This window comes from Carica papaya, chromosome 6 (genome assembly GCF_054855325.1).
Source record: "Carica papaya isolate Zhongbai chromosome 6, ASM5485532v1, whole genome shotgun sequence".
Lineage (NCBI taxonomy): Eukaryota > Viridiplantae > Streptophyta > Magnoliopsida > Brassicales > Caricaceae > Carica > Carica papaya.
Genome location: NC_142314.1, coordinates 10,345,461 through 10,364,377, shown reverse-complemented (window position 1 = coordinate 10,364,377; position 18,917 = coordinate 10,345,461). Strand labels below are relative to the sequence as shown.

Genomic DNA, 18,917 nt, shown 5'->3' with positions numbered 1-18,917 from the left:
ATGGAGTCCAGTGACTGAGGACGTGGAATGGTGGCGGCAAGCGCTTACGTGGCACTAAAACAGTAATGGGAGCTGAACCTTAACTAATCAAGTCAATTGTTTTCTGTCACTTGCAGTTCCAAAGACAGAAAAGAAAAAATTAAAAAAATAATAAAATTGTCTCACAGAATGAACAACGAAAAAATAAAAAAAGATAAAAAAAAGAAACATAAAATATAAAATATTTATCATTTTCCAGAACGGTCACGCAGTGCAGCAGACTTGAACCATTAACTGGACTCTACCCTCTTTCTCTCGCTAGTCATTTTAAGATAAAGAGAAAGGAGAGAGAAAGAGTAATCATTGCAGAGAGTTTCTTCTCTTCAAAAAAAGAAAAAAGGAAACTAAAGAGCAGAGCAAGTTTTTATGTAGAGATAGAAGCTTCTTCTTTCTAGATTTTCTTTTTCGTGTTTTTTTTTTTTTTTAAAATATAAACTGCTCGCTTCACTTTCTTGCAGTTGACAGCTCAATCCACCTTTCAAAAGAGAGAAAAGGGTCTTCAAAATCGAGCTAACCTATTACTGGACAAAAAAGGAGATCTCTGTGATTTCTCTTTGGTTTTGTTTATATTCAACGCCAAGAAATTCCCACCATTCTGATTCTTCCATTCAAAGTTATCTCTTTCTCCTGTTGTTCAACTTTTTCTATGCTCCCTTTTGTATTTCATTTTCTTTTTGGGTCTTGTATGCTGGGTTTTTGTTCCTTTCTGTTTTCATTTTCGGTGATTCTGATACTGTTTCGTGTTTCTGGGTTTTGGGTACTTTTTAATTTCTAATGGGGTTGGCTTGAAAATTTTAATTTTTGACGTTGAGGGTCTAGGTTTGGTGGTTAGTGAGAAAAAGATGATGGAATGGAAGAGAAATCCGGGATTTGTTTTCCTCATGTGATTCACTTGTGTGGGAACTGGATAGTAATGTGACGTCTTTGAGTTTCTGGCTCATTTTCCATCGGAAACAAAAAGAAAATTTGACAGCAAAGCTGATGTTAGCTAAGCTTGTTAATTGAGAGGAAATTCTTGGCTTATGCTTTTTACCATTGACAACCAGTCAAAGATATTAATTATTGAACTTATAGCTTCCTTTCTTTCTTAATTTGTCTTAAGTAGTCAAAGAGTTTTATTGTTGAACTTATAGCTACTGTTCTCTCTTAATTTGTCATTTATAGATTGGCCATGTTCAGCATGTAATTAAGTTAGAGTTAGATTAGCTGCTAAGTGGGATAAATCTTCTATGGAGAAAGTCTGCTTTGATTTACTAGAATATAAACAATAGATTAGTTCATTTCCTATTGGCATTTGGTAAAATCGGATTATTTGTCGTGTTATCAAAATCTGTATTTTAGCCTTCGAATACTAACTGCCCTATTAATTTTTGATTAAGGGTTTTTTGTTGACTCATGCAATCAGTTTGGAGGCCTTTCTGCACTGCAATATGAATAATATATTGAATAATTTCCTCTTTGTTTAAGCTTTTGGGAAGGTTCAACTCTGTTATTTTACTTGATTTGGTCTGTGTAAATGGAGTTTTGCAGAAACTTCCTTTACCTACCTTAGTTGGCATAAAAAAGATGATGATATACAGAATAGACATGTTGTAAAACCAAAATTTAGTATGTTACATGTGAATGTTCTCGATAAGCTGTTCTTACTTGTTGAGTACTTCTGCATTGAGGTGCCATATATAAGCATGCAAATATAATTTTGCTAAAAAGAAGTAGATGAATCTCTTAGTAGCTTTTCAATAAATATGTTAATCTCATTTCATATGCCATTTTACTGCTGTCAGCCTTGGTTGTGTTTCTATGTTTAAGATAGATAATCGATTGAGGGATCTCATTGCAGAAGTGGAACTTAGTCATGTGGTTTCTTGGAAATCATGTGTTTCTGTCTGTTGATTACATAAGTTGATGTCATTGGAGATGGCTCCTCTTCTTGCTGTTTTGATATGGAGCTGCTTCTACTCCTATGTATTGGCTGATTCACAAGGTAATGTTATTTAGATGTGAGTTCTCTTTATTTTTTTTTTCACAAAAAAGTACAATATTGACAGTCTGGTTCCTTTTCTATTTAATTCATAGTTCTAATATTCATATAGCATCCCATTTTTTTTAAAGATAAAGAAAGAAAATATAATAATAGTAGACATTATGGGGTTGCCACCCATCTATAAGGAGCTACAGAAATTCAGAAATCAAAATGTCTTTAAGGTTCTCCAAATCCTCTCTAGAAGAACAGGATGTCTGAAAACAGAACACTCAGGGTATGGAAACAATAATTTCTAATTTCCATTGAAAGAAGAGCAGGTTATCTAAAAAAACTTGTAATAACCCAAAAGATAGAAGTCGAATTCTCATCATCAACAAATTCTGGTTGGGTGGGATACCGAAACAAAAGGACAAAATTCTTCTATATCAAGACTAATATAAATTACCCAAAAGACAGGAATTGAATTCTCATCATCAACAAATTCAGATTGTGTTGAATACTGAAACAAACAAAAAGAATTCATGTATAACAAGACTGATACAAATGACAGAATTAGGAACTGATTAGGAATTGAATGGGAAGTGAATCGAATTCTCATCATCAACAAATTCAGATTGTGTTGAATACTGAAACAAACAAAAAGAATTCATGTATAACAAGACTGATACAAATGACAGAATTAGGAACTGATTAGGAATTGAATGGGAAGTGAATCGAATGTAATTTTAGTACATTTAGATACTTTGCTTGATGTTATTAATTTCACATCTTTAATATGATGAGATATGATGAAAGACAATACAATATATGGGCAAACACAAAATTTGCAGTCAAGGCCGGTTAGCTCTTGCGTGAGTTACAGTGTGGAAGATAGCTGATTTTCTATTTTCTATGTAGTATATGTGTCAAGCTCTTGCGTGAGTTACAGTGTGGAAGATAGCTGATTTTCTATTTTCTATGTAGTATATGTGTCAAGAAACCGCTGAAGCCTCTAGTGGTTGATTACAGAAGAAAGGGCAAAAAGGGAAATTTGTGCACAGGGCGAAAGAGTCGTTTCCCATGTAACAGATTAGGGTTAGGGTTTGTTGTAATAGATAAACCGACTGAAAGTGACCCCTATCTGCCAGCTGTTCGGCGGTTGCAACCTCCAGTCGGTTCCCATTCCCCTTTCCTGCTCATTTTTTCTGTCATTTGTAGCCTATAAATAGGCATTTTCTCCATGAATAAAATCAAATGAAGAATATATTTACCTCAAGCAATCAATCAATCAATCTTTCTTTGTTTCTCTCCCTCTCTCCCTCTCTTATAGATCTGAAGACATGAGTAAATCTTCTGATGAGGTGGTATTAGAGCCCTTGGAGTTGGCTGAGCGTACCCTGCGGTCACCTCACGTACTAGATCCAAAGGAAAGGCGGCGATGGTGAAACACGTGATAGCAGTGGCGGCCGAATCCACCATGAACAAAGTAGATCAGCGGCTGACTGAGTTCATGAAAGAGATATGTGAATAGCAGTGACAGTTCCGCCAACAACTTGAAGTTATTGTGGAATGGATTTGTGGGGAAGCACCGTTGGGAGAAGTGTTAAAGTTGTTAGCGACAGAGGCATGCAGGAGAAAAAGCGTTTTGCCTTCTTCTCCCCTGTGCGAGTCGGCTTTGGGAAGTACCCTAAAGTCGGGCGCTATAGAAAAAAGGGTTGGGTCCGATTCAAGTGAAAAATGGTGGACCAATTCAATCAAGGGCGTGAATCGAACCGGTCCAGTGGAGAGTTTGAACCGAATCAATCCATTGGAATCCCTGAACCAAACTAGTTCATCTGCTACATTGAACCGAACTTGTCAATGCAAATTATTTCCCTTTCAAAGGTAGAGATTCCCCTGTTTGAAGGAGCAAATCCCTGCACCTGGGTCAGGAGGTGTGATAAGTATTTTTTGGTGCACAACACACGGGATGAGCAGAAAGTTGAAGTTGTATCCCTCTTTTTGGGAGAAATTGCGGATTTGTGGTAACAAAGGTTGCTGGGAAAAAATGATGAGGTAGAGTGGGAATATTTCATAAAAGGGGATTCCCTGAAGACTTGGAGGACCTTTGCGGAAGGATTTCATAGAAGAATTTAACAAATTCATGCAAACTGGGACTGTTCTAGAATATCAAGCACGGTTCGAGCATTTGTATGCCCTAATGAACAATCCCAGTTTGTGTTAATTTGTTAAATTGTACGCCACAATGAACATGGAAATCCCACCATTTCGGAGAAATACTTTTTATTTAGCTTTATCAGCAGTCTCAAACCATAGTTACAGACAATTTTAAGATTGCTTAAGCCACGCACACTTAATCAAGCCTTTAAGCAAACTCTTGCAGGAGCAATTCATAATTGAGATTTCAAGGTGTTCATACTTCACGGAGAGAACTATTTATTCATTTGGTGGTTCAAGGGGAATGTTAGCTCATAAGTCCGAGTGCGTAGGAAGAGAAACAAAAGTAAGGAAATCAATGACATCACACTACAAGTGTGATGACTATTATTTCTTAGAATACCGTTGCCAAAATAAGACTATAGTGGTAGTAGAGGAACTGTCCAACCAAAGACATACTGGAAAAGATGGAGATCATGGATGAAGGAAATCCAACAAGAAACTTTGTCCATACAGACAATGGAAGGGATTTCAATGGACAATACTCTTAAAATTAGAGGAACACTGATCGGATGGAATGTGGTGGACCTTATTTCTTAGAACACTGCTGTCAAATAAAACTATGATGACGATAGAGGAAGTGTACAACCAAGAAGACATATTGGAAAAGATGCCAGAGAGGAGATCATGGATGAAAGAAATCCAATAGGAAACCTTGTCCATACAAGCAATGGAAGGGATTTCAGCAGACAGTACCCCTTAAAATCAGAGAGATACTGGTCGGAAGGGATGTGCTAGTTTTGCTAGACAGTGGGAGTTCACACTCGTTTCTGGATGAGGGTATGGTTAGAGGAATTAAGAATCGAGTGGTTAATGACAAACCACTTATGGTGATGGTAGCAAATGGGCAATGAATCACTAGAAGTGTTGAGTGTCCAGAGGTTACTTGAATAATGCAGGGTTACTCGGGTACAACTTCGAAGTAATTCAACTTGGGATTGAATTATCTCATCCAATATAAGGGGGCCACAGATACAGTTGCATATGTTTTACCCAAAAGAGAACATGTCGATCATTCAGCAAAAGTCCTTTACACTATCACCGCTACTACTATTGCTTTGGTATGTGAGGTGTCCAAAAAGTATGATGGTGACTGTTTTGTTCAACTACTCATCACACTCATGTTTTCCTTGCAAAACAAGCCATCTTTCTATCTTTTTAATGGACTTCTGTGATACAATAGGGAGGCTAGTCATTGGCGACAACGAAGAACTACGACATCATCTCCTTTATCAATGCCATAACTCTACCACATAATGTCATTTTAAGCATCAAGACCACCGATGAGCGAAGCAACCAATATTTTTATTAGCCCAACATGAAGAAACAAGTTACTTAAAATGGGTGCAATAGTGTGATATTTGCCAACACTGTAAGGATCAAAAGGTGCCCATCCCAAGACTCTTACATCTATTACTCATACCATCCCAAGTTTGGATCACATATCAATGGATTTCATCGAACAATTGCTCAAGTCCGAGAATAAAGACATTATTCTAGTGATAGTAGAGCGAAGTTTATTCCCTTATGGCATCCCTTTACAGCTCAAGGAGTAGCTTGTCTTTCATAGAGACTATTTACAAGTTGTATGGAGTACCGCATGTTATAGTATTAGCCAGGGATCCCTTGTTTGCTAGTCTCTTTTAAAAGGAACTAATGAAAGCAGTTGAAACTAGCCTTTATTTCAGCGTTATTTATCATCCTCAAATAGATAGTCAAACAAAGCGACTTAATCAATGCCTGGAGATATACTTACGATGCATGGCTCATGACCGATCCAAAACATGGGTAAAATGGTTATCCACTACTGCATGGTGGTATAACACAACCTACCACACAAGTCTTAATATGATCTCCTTGAAGGCTTAATTCTGAACAAAGTAATATGCAGATGGAAATCGCTATGAAAGAAGTTTTAAAGAACAAGATTGAGTACTGCTCAAATTACAGCTGTGCAAGCAATGTTCAATGAGACAAGCAGAAGATCCAAGCTATCACCTCGCTTCTATGGACTATTTCAAATAATACAAAAGATTGGATCAGTAGCTTACAGGCTTCAGCTGTTCCCTTCCTCTCGAATTCACTCGATATTTTACATATCACAACTTAAGGAATACACTAAAGGAGGAGGTAGAGTGATAGAGAACTTACTAGCTAATATAGGGGAAGATGTACTCAGCGTTCAACCCAAACAAATACTACAATACCAGGTCATCTTACGAGGAACACTGCCTGTAAAACAAGTGTTGATACTGTGGGAAGACACTTCAACAGAAGAATGTGCTTAGGAAGATTATGAATATCTACAACGCAGTTTTCACATCTCAACATTGAGGATAAGGTTGATGCTTGTTAGAAAACAAAGAAATTCCTAATCCACTATTTCACAATTACTATTATTAATTTATCTAAAATTTGAGTGGTATAAAATATAAATTATTTATGAACGTAGAAATTATTGATGGTTGTGATTTATTCTTTACGTGTATAAATAACTTTGTTTATAATTCATTAAATATAATAAAATATTCATATTACATAAAATCCATTTCATTCTTCCCATTTTCTTTTCTTACTTTTAGCATTATTTGCACAATTACCTTCAATATTATCAACAAGTAGTATTAGAGGCTTTACGATCAAGAAGGTTGTAGTACAATTTTGCTTTTCAATGGAGAAAACTATGGATATTGAAGTACTAGAATGAAGGCTGTCTTACGTACATTGGGCTTATGGGAAGTAGTAGAAAATGGTATAATTTCCATTTAAGTTGAGGGTAATACTAATACATCAACTTTAGTGACCATAGATTGGCAAAAAATGATGCAGAAGCATTAGCCAAAATTCATCTTTCCGCCTCAGATACAATATTTTCACGTATAATGAAAGTCATTTCAGCAAAAGAAGCATGAGATATCTTAAAGAATGAATTTGAAGGAATAGAAAAGACAAGAATAGTCAAGCTTCAATCATTAAGACGTGAGTTTGAGAATTTGAAAATGAGGGATAGAGACGTCATCAAAGATTATTCTTTGAGAGTAATAAAGCTTGTGAATCAACTAAAAGTGTATGGTGATAACATTATTGAACAACTAGTAGTAGAGAAAATGTTTCTCAGTTTGCCAGAAAAATTTGAGATTGTGGTAACTGTCATAGAGGAATCAAGAGATCTATCAATGTTAACCATATAAGAATTTATTGGTTCTCTTCAAGTTCATGAAAACAGGTTGTCAAGAAAACATAAAGCATCTTTAGAAGGAGCCTTCAATTGAAGCATAAACCTTCATCTTCAAGATCAAATAAAACCAAAGGTCCAAGGCAATTCAATCTGAGGAGCAACCAAAAAGGAGACAAGAAAGGTAAATTACTTAATTATAAAATTTGTAAAAAATAAAATCATGAAGAAAGGAATTGCTGGCATAATGGAAAGTCACAGTGTAGTTTCTGCAAGAAATTTGGTCACATGGAGCATGAATGCAAATTTAAAAGACAACAAACAAGCGTGTCAGAGACTATGGATGAAGAAAATCGACTATTTTATGCTTGACAGAACATCTCAATCAGAAGGATGCTTGGCTTATTGATAGTGGATGCACTAATCATATGACTAAGTGTTCTCATGCATTTAGCAAAATAGACACGTTAATTAAAGTTCCTATTAAAATGAGTAATGAAGCTATAATAAAATCTAAAGGCAAAGGTAATGTTGCTGTACAGACAAAGAAAGGCACAAGATTGATAAAAGATGTTTTATACTTTTCTGGTTTAGATTAGAATTTCCTTAGTATTCCTTAAATGATACAAATTGAGTATTGTCTTCAATGTAAGGGTGACTCTTGTTCAATATTTGATCCAAAGAGAAACTCAATTGCTAGCGTGAAAATGCAACAAAGATGTTTTCCTATACAATGACAGTATGTTGCAAGAGAAAAATCAATTCATGCTTAGATGGACGCAGTAGCATGGTCTTGGCACAATCGCTTCGGACATAGTAACTTTCAGAGTTTGAAACTAATTTTACATAAAAATATGGTGAAAGGTCTTCATGTCATTTTAGAGAAAAATGACATATGTGATGACTGTCAACTAAAAAAATGACAAGGCAATCATTTCTAGTGGGACAAGTATGGAGAGCATCAAAGAAACTTGAGTTAGTGCATATTGATGTATATGGTCCTATGAGAATCCTTTAACTTGACAATAGTATGTATTTCATCTTATTTATTGATGATCACTCTCGAATGATATGAGTTTATTTCATGAAAAATCATTTCAACGTCTTCAAAACTTTTTGCAAATTCAAGAATATTGTTGAAGAAGAAAGTTCCTGCTAGCTTAAGAATCTCAAAAGTGATAATGGGAAGGAATATATGTCCTCAGAATTTAACAAGTTTTGTAATGGGAGATATATATATCATCAACTTACTGTTCTATGTACTCCACAATAAAATGGTGTATTAGAAAGAAGAACAGAACTGTGATGGATATGACAAGATTGATGCTTAAAGATAGAGGTCTAACTAAAAAGTTTTGGGCTGAAGCATTATATACATCTGTTTATCTCCAAATCAGCTATCTACGAAGTCAATTGAAGGATGTATAACTATCAAAGCATGGTTGGACATAAACCATCTGTAAGTCACTTAAGAGTATTCGAGTGTATTTGTTACATTTATGTACCAGCAGAAAAACGACACAAGCTTGATGATAAAGTAGAAAAAGGGATCTTCCTTTGCTACAGTTCTCAGTTAAAAGGATATAGAGGGTACAACCCATGCACCTGCAAAGTTTAAGTTAATAGAGATGTTGTGTTTGATGAAAATGCTTCTTGGAATTGGGACTATAATTATATTGAGAGAAAGTATGTTACAACTCAACCATTCCAGAAAGAATAAACTTCTCTACCGGCACCAACACCAGTTAATCCACCAAGTCAACATTTTTAGGAAGATTCTAGTAGTGGCTCAGATTATACTGATTCTCTTAGATATGAGTATGATAATTTATCTGACACACCACCTAAGAAGCTTCAGAAATTTTCAGAATTATATAAAAATACTCAAAAAATTCTTGATCTTGATGCTAAACAATGTGAGTTTTGTTATTTTGCAACTCATGAACCAAATTGTTATGAAGAAGCATCTTAACATGAAAATAGAGAGCTGGCATGAAGGAAGAAATTCGCATGATTGAGAAGAACCAGACATCGGAACTACAAAATAAACCACTCTGAATAAAGGTGTTATTGGTGTGAAATGGATATTTAAGACAAAGTTTAATGCAGATGGTTCAATTCAAAAGCACAAAATTAGACCGGTAACTAAAGGATATTCACAACAATTTGGCATGGATTATAATGAGACATTTACCCCATTATCAAGACAAGATACACTTAGAGTTATTCTTGCTCTGACAGCACAAAAAAGATGAAAGATTTATCAACTTGATGTGAATTCCGCCATTCTCAATGGATTTCTTCAAGAAGAAATTTATGTTGAGCAACTCCTAGGGTTCGAGATCAAGAGAAGAGGAGACAAAATTTTAAGGTTGAAAAAGGTGTTATAAAATCTTAAGCAGGCTCCGCGAGCATGATACGTATTTCATTCAACAAGGGTTCAGAAGGAGTCTGAATGAGGCTACTTTGTGCATAAAGTCAGAATGATCAAATATCATTATCTCTCACTTTATGTGGATGATCTTATTATTATGGGAAACAATCCATCTATGATAAAAGTATTCAAGCAAGATATGATGAAGTAGTTTAAGATGGCTGATCTTGGCATGATGAATTACTTTCTTGGCATGGAAATCAATCAAACAGATGAAGGGATCTTCATATGTCAGAAGAAATATGCCAACAATATCTTAAAAAAGTTTAAAATGGAAAATTGCAAGCCTATTTCAATACCCTTGGCTCAAAATGATAGATTTAATAAGGAAGATGACTCTGGAGAAGCTGATACAAAACAATATAGAAGTATAATTGGTAACTTAATGTACCTAACAGCCATAAGATCAGACATGATGTATGCTGTAAGTATGTTATCCATATTTATGCAGAAGCAAACCCAAGTACATATGCTAGCAGTTAAAAGAGTTTTTCGCTATCTAAGAGGAACTTCAGACTATGGAATTAGGTACAATCCTATTGAAAACTCAGAGTTGATTGGATATTCAGACAATGACTAGGTTGGATCTTTGGATGATATGGAAAGTACTTCAGGTTATGTATTCTCGCGTGGAAATGGTGTGTTATGTATTTTATTGGCTCTCAAAAACAAGATATTATGACTCAACCATCAGCCGAAGCTGAGTATATAGCAGTATGTGCCGCTGCAAATCAAACAATTTGGCTAAGAAGAATTTTGTCTGAAATGGGTGCAATTCAAAAACAATCCATCAAGATATTTTGTGATAGTAAGTCAGCAATATCTGTTAAAAGACTCAAGTTCAGTATAGAAAGACTAAACATATTAAAGTTAAATATTATTTTATTCGAGAAGCTGAAAATGAAAGAAAAATCAGTTTAGTCCATTGCAGCTCAGAACAGTTAGCCGATATATTCACTAAAGCACTTCCAAAAGTGAAGTTTGATTTCCTCGGAGATAAACTTTGTATATAGAGGAATTTCTTCAAGGAGTGTTAGAAAATAAAGAAATTTCTCATCCATTCTTTCATAATTACTATTAAAATAGATGTTATTTATGAACATAGAAAATTGTTTATGGTTGTAATTTATTCTTTACATGTATAAATAGTTTTGTTTGTAATTCATTAAATATAATAAAAATTCATATTACATAAAACACATTTCATTCTTCCTCTTTTCTTTCTTACTTTTAGTATTATTTGCACAATTAACTCCAATATTACCAACAATGCTCAAGGGGAGGGTATTATCAAGAAACCGCCAAAGTCTCTGGCGGTTTACTACAGAAGAAAGGGCAAAAAGGGGAATTTGTACACAGGGGCAGAAAAGTCTTTTCCCCACGTAACAGAATAGGGTTTGGGTTTGTTGTAACAGAGAAACCGACTGAAAGTGACCTCTACCCGTCGGCTGTTCGGCCGTTGCAACCTCCAGTTAGTTCCTGCTCCCCTCTCCCGCTCATTCTCTCTGCCACTTGTAGCCTATAAATAAGCATTTTCTCTATAAGTGAAATCACAACGAAGGATATTTTACCTCAAGCAATAGTTATTTTTTTCTCTGTTTTTTTCTTTCTCTATGTTGCAGATCTGAAGCCATGAATAAGTCTTCTGACAATATGTCCTCTGGTTTGTTAGTTTATGGTGATGTTTTCTCAATTCCTGATAATTGTTGCTCCAAGAAGATTTCTTTTCTACTGCTCAAAATCATTTTTTCTTTTTGGTTTCAGGGGAAGCACTAACTGCATTAAAGAATTCTCTACATGCTTCGGGCAGTCAACTGTCCGACTGGAATCCAAATCAAGTTAATCCATGCACTTGGTCGAATGTCATCTGTGATCCCAGTTACAATGTCATTTCAGTGTAGGCCCTGCTTTGTTTGTTTCTTAGGCTCATCTTTGTTACCTTAAGTACTCTTATAGTTCATATGTTTTTGTAGAACATTGTCGTCCATGAACTTTTCTGGAACCTTGTCACCTAAAATCGGAATTCTGAAGACACTCACAACACTGTAAGTAGAAGTATATTTGAGCAACTTCTATATGCTTTTAAAATATGTTATCCTATATACTTGGTATGTTGGTTTTCCTGAGGCCAATGTTTCTTTGTTTCTGAAGTGAATACAACTATATATTTGATTTGATTGGTTTTCCTGAAGCCATTTCTAATGGCTCCCAAAGGCTAAAAGGAAATTTAAGTACTCTGTAATGTTGCTATGAAATCTTCACTATGTTATCGTAATATATTGTTTTCTTTTGCGTTTATAGACTTTATAGTCTTTACTTGCCCACCTATACTCCTATCCTCCATGATGAAAGTTTCTCATCCTTTTTCTTGGGGTTTGAAAATCGATGCCTCAGCTCACTTGAACAGCAAATGGCCCATAATTGGAATTTTCTGAAAAAAGAAAAAACAAAAAGAACCCAAGCAACTTAACATCTCTAACTATAGACTTTGTGTATAGAGTTCTGCTAAATGGATCCTAAATTTTTTAATAACAGATGTATTTATTAGTTTGTAATATTTGGCTGCAATATTTGGAGTATATTCTTCTGTTCTTCAGGTGATGCCAGTAAGATGGTTATTTGTCATTCCTAATATAGAAATCATTTTCTTCTGCAGCACATTGAAAGGCAATGGTATTACTGGTGAGATACCCCCAGAATTTGGAAATTTGACTGCTTTAACCAGTTTGGATTTAGAAAATAATCGTTTAAGTGGTGAAATACCATTTGCCCTTGGTAATCTCCAAAAGCTTCAATTCTTGTAAGTAATACAGTCTCTATGGTTTCTAAATTTTATTTTATTTTTAAATAACAGACTTTATCTGGAAAGAAATGTGACCTTTTCCTTACCTTTATCCAAGCAGGACTTTGAGTCAGAACAATCTTAGTGGGACCATTCCTGAATCACTTTCGAAACTTCCAAACTTGATCAATCTGTAAGTGATTATTCTCTTAGTGATCCCTTGAAGTCAACAGCTTTTAACACTAACAACTTATATGGTGCTTCTTCCCTCTGTTTTACATCTTTTAAAATTTTAAATGACAGTTAAACTTTCTTTGCAGCCAGCTTGATTCAAATGGTCTCAGTGGTGAGATTCCTGAGCATTTATTCCAAATTCCAAAATACAAGTAGGAACCTTCTTAATATTATTTTTCACTTGTGGAAGTTATCATAATAATAGACTGAATTATTTGATTGAACTAATGTGGGCAATGCTCATTTCAGTCTTACCGGAAACAAACTGAACTGTGGTAGAAGTTCTAGTCATCGTTGTGAATCTGAGGGTAATGATTCAGGTATTTGACTAGTTACAGTTGATATTTCTATCCAGATGCAACCGTCTAGAATGTCTTTGAAAAACTAAAATTATTAATGATTTCCTTCTCTGGTAGGTGATTCACAGAAGCCTAAGATTGGAACTATAGTTGGCATTGTGGGAGGGCTTGCAATTCTTTTTTTTGGAGGCTTGTTATTTTTTCTCTGCAAGAGTAGACATAAAGGCTACAAACGTGAAGTATTTGTAGATGTTGCAGGTTGAGCAACCTTTTACTTGGCTTTCTTACAGAAAAGTATTCTACTAAGATAATCATATGATCCAAGTTCATCAGTGCTATCATCAATACATGCCTGAAATTCTTAAAATTGCAATACATGTCAACTAATAGATTGACAGATTAAATTTTATCAACATTCAAAACTTGTGGTATCTTGAAAATTGTAATGATACAACTATAATATGTAGTGAATTTTTTTTATTATCTATTTTTAAATGTACTATTATGGATCTACCTATAGATATAATGCTATGGATCTACAGTTATTTATATTGATATATCAATAACATGGCTTGAGAGCCAATTTATTTATTCCACCTCATAAAGGGAGACATTTTGATGGTCAGTTCAATTATTTCTCCAATGAGTGTGGAATTGAAATAATCCAATTTTTGTTTATGGCTTATGAGATAGTGTCTTCATATCCAGGTGAGGTTGACCGAAGAATTGCATTTGGTCAGTTGAAAAGATTTGCATGGAGGGAACTACAACTGGCTACAGATAACTTCAGCGAAAAGAATGTTCTTGGACAGGGAGGATTTGGAAAGGTCTATAAAGGAGTGCTTTCTGATAACACGAAAGTTGCTGTAAAGCGATTAACTGATTTTGAAAGTCCTGGTGGAGATGCTGCTTTTCAACGCGAAGTTGAGATGATAAGTGTAGCTGTTCATAAGAACTTATTACGGTTGATTGGCTTTTGTACAACACCAACCGAACGCCTTTTGGTGTATCCTTTTATGCAGAATCTAAGTGTGGCATATCGTCTACGAGGTACTTCTTTAGCCATACATATAAATAAAAGCTGCTAATAGATTACTAAATTCTTCGGAATCATATATGTATTTTTGCATTCCTGGGCATTAAAATGCGTTTCTTTTTCTTGCCTCCCTTTTGTGATACAGTACTAGATATTTTGTTTGAGAATATTTGATCCATTGAACAAATGGAATGCAGCCATACGCACAACTTATAGAAACACATGCAGGCGAATATTTTCTTAGAAACCCTGGTTATAATTTTAATTATTGCAAGATAGATGCATTGGAAATGCAGTTGAAGAGGAAAAAATCTTCGTGTAATTGTTGCCAAGTCTTAAGAGTAGTCACTGAGCAGCCGAGCCTCTGAACATCCAATAGAGCCCACTCTAATACATGATGCATTTTGCATCTTGGAAGAGAGATTAATTTATACCTCCCTAATGGATTATGTTCATTTCCCTAATGCTTAATTGTTAGTTTTATCTGCATTTCACTTTTGTGATTACTCTCATCTGTAAATAACTAATACCATTCTATATAGTTATAGCTACAGCATAATTTTTGGTGCTCAGTAAGTTTATGGAAGCCTTCTGATGATCTTTGCCTACCCCTGATTGATGTTGCAGAAATTAAACCTGGTGAACCAGTTTTAGATTGGCCTACAAGGAAGCGAGTAGCCTTAGGTGCAGCACGTGGCCTAGAATATCTTCACGAACATTGCAATCCTAAGATTATACATCGAGACGTAAAGGCTGCTAATGTTTTATTGGATGAAGATTTTGAAGCTGTTGTTGGTGACTTTGGCCTGGCAAAATTGGTGGATGTCAGGAAGACTAATGTCACAACGCAGGTTCGTGGAACAATGGGCCACATAGCCCCTGAATATTTGTCCACTGGGAAGTCGTCTGAGAGAACAGATGTTTTTGGTTATGGAATTATGCTTCTTGAGCTTGTAACAGGTCAGCGTGCAATTGACTTTTCACGTTTGGAAGAAGAAGATGATGTGCTATTGCTTGACCACGTAAGATGACTAAGCAACATTACTATTTTGTTTCTTAGTTGTGCATTTTTCTCTTCCTCCTGCCTTCCATAGGTCCATCTAAGTCAAACATTTAAGTGAATACGATGCATATGATGGCGGCTGTTTCTAAGTATTAAATTAACTGATACCGCTGAATCATAGGATATCAAGGGGGTCCTCATCAAATTCAAATCCTTGACTATTTTATTTCAAACAATAAAAAATTGGTCAGATTACAATTCATCTCTGTTGTCTGGATTTATTTGCAATTGAATGGCTATGTTTATTTTTCTGTAACAATTCAGTCCATGAGGATTGTTTTTTTTTTTTTTTCTGTCATTTTACAAAAAACCATTGGTTTTTAAGCTATTAAACTTCTATTTTTTTTTTTCTTTTCGTTTTTAAGGTATTAACTTTCATGTATTCGCGTTTGGAAGTCCAAGCATTATGTAACATGACAAATCCAAGCCACATGTATTAAATTGTCATGAAAAGACTCACATAATTTATATTGCAATAAGACCAAATTACAGATTGGTTGGTATTGTACTTTTCACTAAAAATACTTAGAACTTCGTTTCACCTGCAGCGAACATGAATTGGATGCCTTAGTGGTTTGTTACTTTTGCATAATTTTCCTTTGTTTCCTTTTTAATGATTTGTTTATTTTGTATTTATTTTGTCGTACAGGTCAAGAAACTTGAAAGAGAAAAAAGACTAGATGCAATTGTGGATAAAAATCTTAATAGAAACTACAACATCCAAGAAGTGGAGACAATGATACAAGTTGCGTTGCTTTGCACGCAAGCATCTCCTGAGGATCGTCCCGCAATGTCAGAGGTGGTACGGATGCTTGAAGGTGAGGGCCTGGCTGAGAGGTGGGAAGAATGGCAGCATGTTGAAGTTACTCGTAGACAAGAGTATGAGAGGTTACAGAGAAGATTCGACTGGGGAGAAGACTCAGTATATAACCAGGATGCAATTGAATTATCTGGTGGAAGATGAGGTAACATCCTCCTAATACATGAAACCACAAGATTCTCTATTGCCTGTTGTAAGTTTAGCTCCATATTTCAGCGAGCTCAAAAATTTAAAGACGAATTTCTTGTGGAATCATTGAAGGGTAAAAATTGCCTTTGCCTTTTCATATATAATACTTTTGGGAAAAGTTTTCTTTTTGGCATTTCTTGTAGCTTTATTTTCTTTTTCTTGGGGTGTATGCATTCTGGCATCGGTTTCTTTAGGATTCTTTTTATTTCGTTAAGAGGAAAACCTCAGATCTTACGGGATTGTGGAGCCAGGCTGCTGATCTGCTCCTCAGTATGAGAAGAAGAAAGCGGAGAAACCTGGCGTCGTTATTATTAGAACCAGCAGTTTTGTAGGTGAGAGTAATTTTGATGTCTGATATGTCCTTCACTCAGGTTGCCTAATTTGCCCACTAGGGTTTGTGTGGAATTGGAATGACCTTATAAGTACATAAAGTTTGTAAGTTTTTTAAAAATGCAGAGAGTGATTGAGATTTGCTTATTGCTTTTTCCAATCAGGAAGGCAACGACAAAAAAAAAAAAAAAAAAAAAAAGTGCTTATTTAACTTATTAATGCATAAAAAATAAAGTATTTATTGGTTTTTTAATAGTAATTTCCAGAAGGTAGAAAATGGTTTGTAATTTCTAAATTCTTACTTTTTTCTTTTTTGTTCTGATTAATTTATTTAATTACTTTTTAATAATAATGATATATGTTAAAATAAGATAAGCTATAGAATATTTGTAACAAGTGTATATATATTTTTTTAAATTTTTTAAATAAATGCTTTTTTTAGAATTAACATTTTGTTGTAAAGTAGTTATTTAAATAAGAATTATGTGTTCTTAAGGTCCATAAAATATTTTAATAATTTAAATAATATCTTATGAAAACTCCGAACACTCTCTTAGAGAATTAGTACAGAGCTTGTAAGTGTCGTGAATTATAACTGCCTTTGGTCACACCTATTTTATTTTATTTTTAATTTCATAGATGAGTTATTTGATATATAAAGTTCAATTATATTTTCAAATTATTGACAAAACAATTGAAAAATTACAATTACAAATATTTAATATGAATTAACTGCGGATCACCCAATCACCATATCAGTAAATATATATATATATATATATATATAATTATGTGAATAGTTGGAAATTTGTGCACAAAGGAGGAGGGTAAATGGGTTAAGACAAGAACATTATTGACTCATCAATAGTTTTTAATCCCACTCCAAGTTTCAACCCGCTCGAGTTTAAACGAGTTACTCAGTTTTTAGGTTTCTCTATTAAAAGAGTATTATGCAACTAATCGTATTTGTTACCATCATTGCGAGTTTTATACGATTGTTTAAAATATTAAGGTAAGATTTGAATCTTATTTTTGCAGGTTAACTTAAAACGGTTGAATTTACAAAATTATTTTAGAATATGATTTTTATTTGATGAAAATTACGAATATTTTATTGAGAAATAATGGGTCGTGTAATTCGGATTGAAGGCACGTGTGTGTAAAAGTGTGTATATATCGATATATTAGGGTTTGTACAGGTATGTATTGATTGATTGTGTGTGTGTGTGTGTGTGTGTTGCGTGTGCATAATATTTTTTGTGGCTGAATAAGTATTTCCCTATGACTTTTGAATTCTTTGAAATCATTTAATACAAAAGAATTTTATTACGATTTCTCTTAGTCGATCTCAGTTTGTCTTCGAACCCTCTGATAACATTATATGTGCACTGATATTAGAAGGAAAAAAAAGAAAAAACATGAATTATTATTTAATAGTTAATTGAAAATTTGAAACTCATGTATACACAGAGACAAGAGTATCACGATTCATGAGTGTATAAATGAAGTGTGCTTCGCTAGCAGAAAAGTCCAGAGGACTAAGAGCTGGTGAACAAGTATACCTACCAACACAATGAACGCAAAAATTAAGCCACGTGATAAATAAGCCAATTTGGTCTTACCTATCATATTTAATTACTACTACTCTACCCGTTATTATTTCATGATTACCTTTTATTTTTTCTTTAATTAATTGTTTAATCACGAATTTCATTTGTCTCTTTTTTTTTTTTTTTTTTTTTTTTTCTTCCCCCCCCCCAATATTTGAGGGTTACATATATGTATGTATGTATGTGTGTATGAACATATTTCAAAATCAACGTATATAAGATGTTAAATCCGAACGGCTTTGCTTGCATGATAATCAACAAAAGGGAGAAATTCTTATTAATTATTACTAGATGTAAGTACAAATTAAATAAGACTTTACCCGAAATATCCAATTGATTATTAATTGTTCATTATGTAAGCCCGGGTTATAAGAAATTAAATAGGCTTAATGACTTTTTTTGGGCTTAACAGTTTATGTTGTGGTAGAATAATCAATTTAATTTGGTGTTATTATGTAGTCACCATTTATCCAAATTAATTTAAAGTATTAAAAACATGCTAAATTATTGATTCTACTTGTTTCTATTAATATTTGCATAATATTGAAGTTATATGTTGAGTGTTTGAATCCGATGATTATTTTTAATTAAAAATTAACTCGTACAAGAATTTGTAAATTTTTTGCGATTTACATTTTTTTTTTTTTAATAATAGTTTGTTAGATTTATATGTGAGGAAGTGCATTAGAATTTAAATAATTGATTAAACTCTTATATGTCAATTTA

The 18,917-nt window shown here is 34.1% G+C and overlaps 1 protein-coding gene across 3 annotated transcripts; it reads left to right on the top strand.

The window, feature by feature from the left end:
* Positions 1 to 247: 247 nt before the first annotated feature.
* On the top strand, positions 248 to 16,384 carry LOC110806498 (putative LRR receptor-like serine/threonine-protein kinase At5g10290). 3 transcript variants are annotated; one of them, XM_022031389.2, is made up of 13 exons: positions 248 to 407; positions 498 to 652; positions 1,880 to 2,023; positions 11,593 to 11,725; positions 11,802 to 11,873; positions 12,485 to 12,628; positions 12,732 to 12,803; positions 12,931 to 12,996; positions 13,094 to 13,164; positions 13,261 to 13,401; positions 13,852 to 14,193; positions 14,807 to 15,201; positions 15,892 to 16,384. In XM_022031389.2, exons 3-13 carry the CDS (start codon positions 1,945 to 1,947, stop codon positions 16,204 to 16,206), a joined length of 1,830 nt encoding a protein of 609 aa, XP_021887081.1. In that variant the 5' UTR covers positions 248 to 407; positions 498 to 652; positions 1,880 to 1,944; the 3' UTR covers positions 16,207 to 16,384. The 3 variants fall into 3 exon arrangements, with proteins under 3 accessions (XP_021887081.1, XP_021887082.1, XP_088062378.1); XM_022031390.2 differs by having other exon boundaries at positions 498 to 2,023; XM_088206252.1 differs by having other exon boundaries at positions 250 to 652.
* Positions 16,385 to 18,917: the final 2,533 nt, after the last annotated feature.

Bases quoted from the DNA above. Each gene is read 5' to 3' on its own strand.
- LOC110806498 (XM_022031389.2), top strand. From the start codon at position 1,945: ATGTCATTGGAGATGGCTCCTCTTCTTGCTGTTTTGATATGGAGCTGC. The intron at 12,804-12,930 runs GTAAGTGATTAT...CTTTCTTTGCAG, and splicing joins CTTCCAAACTTGATCAATCT to CCAGCTTGATTCAAATGGTC. The intron at 13,402-13,851 runs GTTGAGCAACCT...CTTCATATCCAG, and splicing joins AGTATTTGTAGATGTTGCAG to GTGAGGTTGACCGAAGAATT.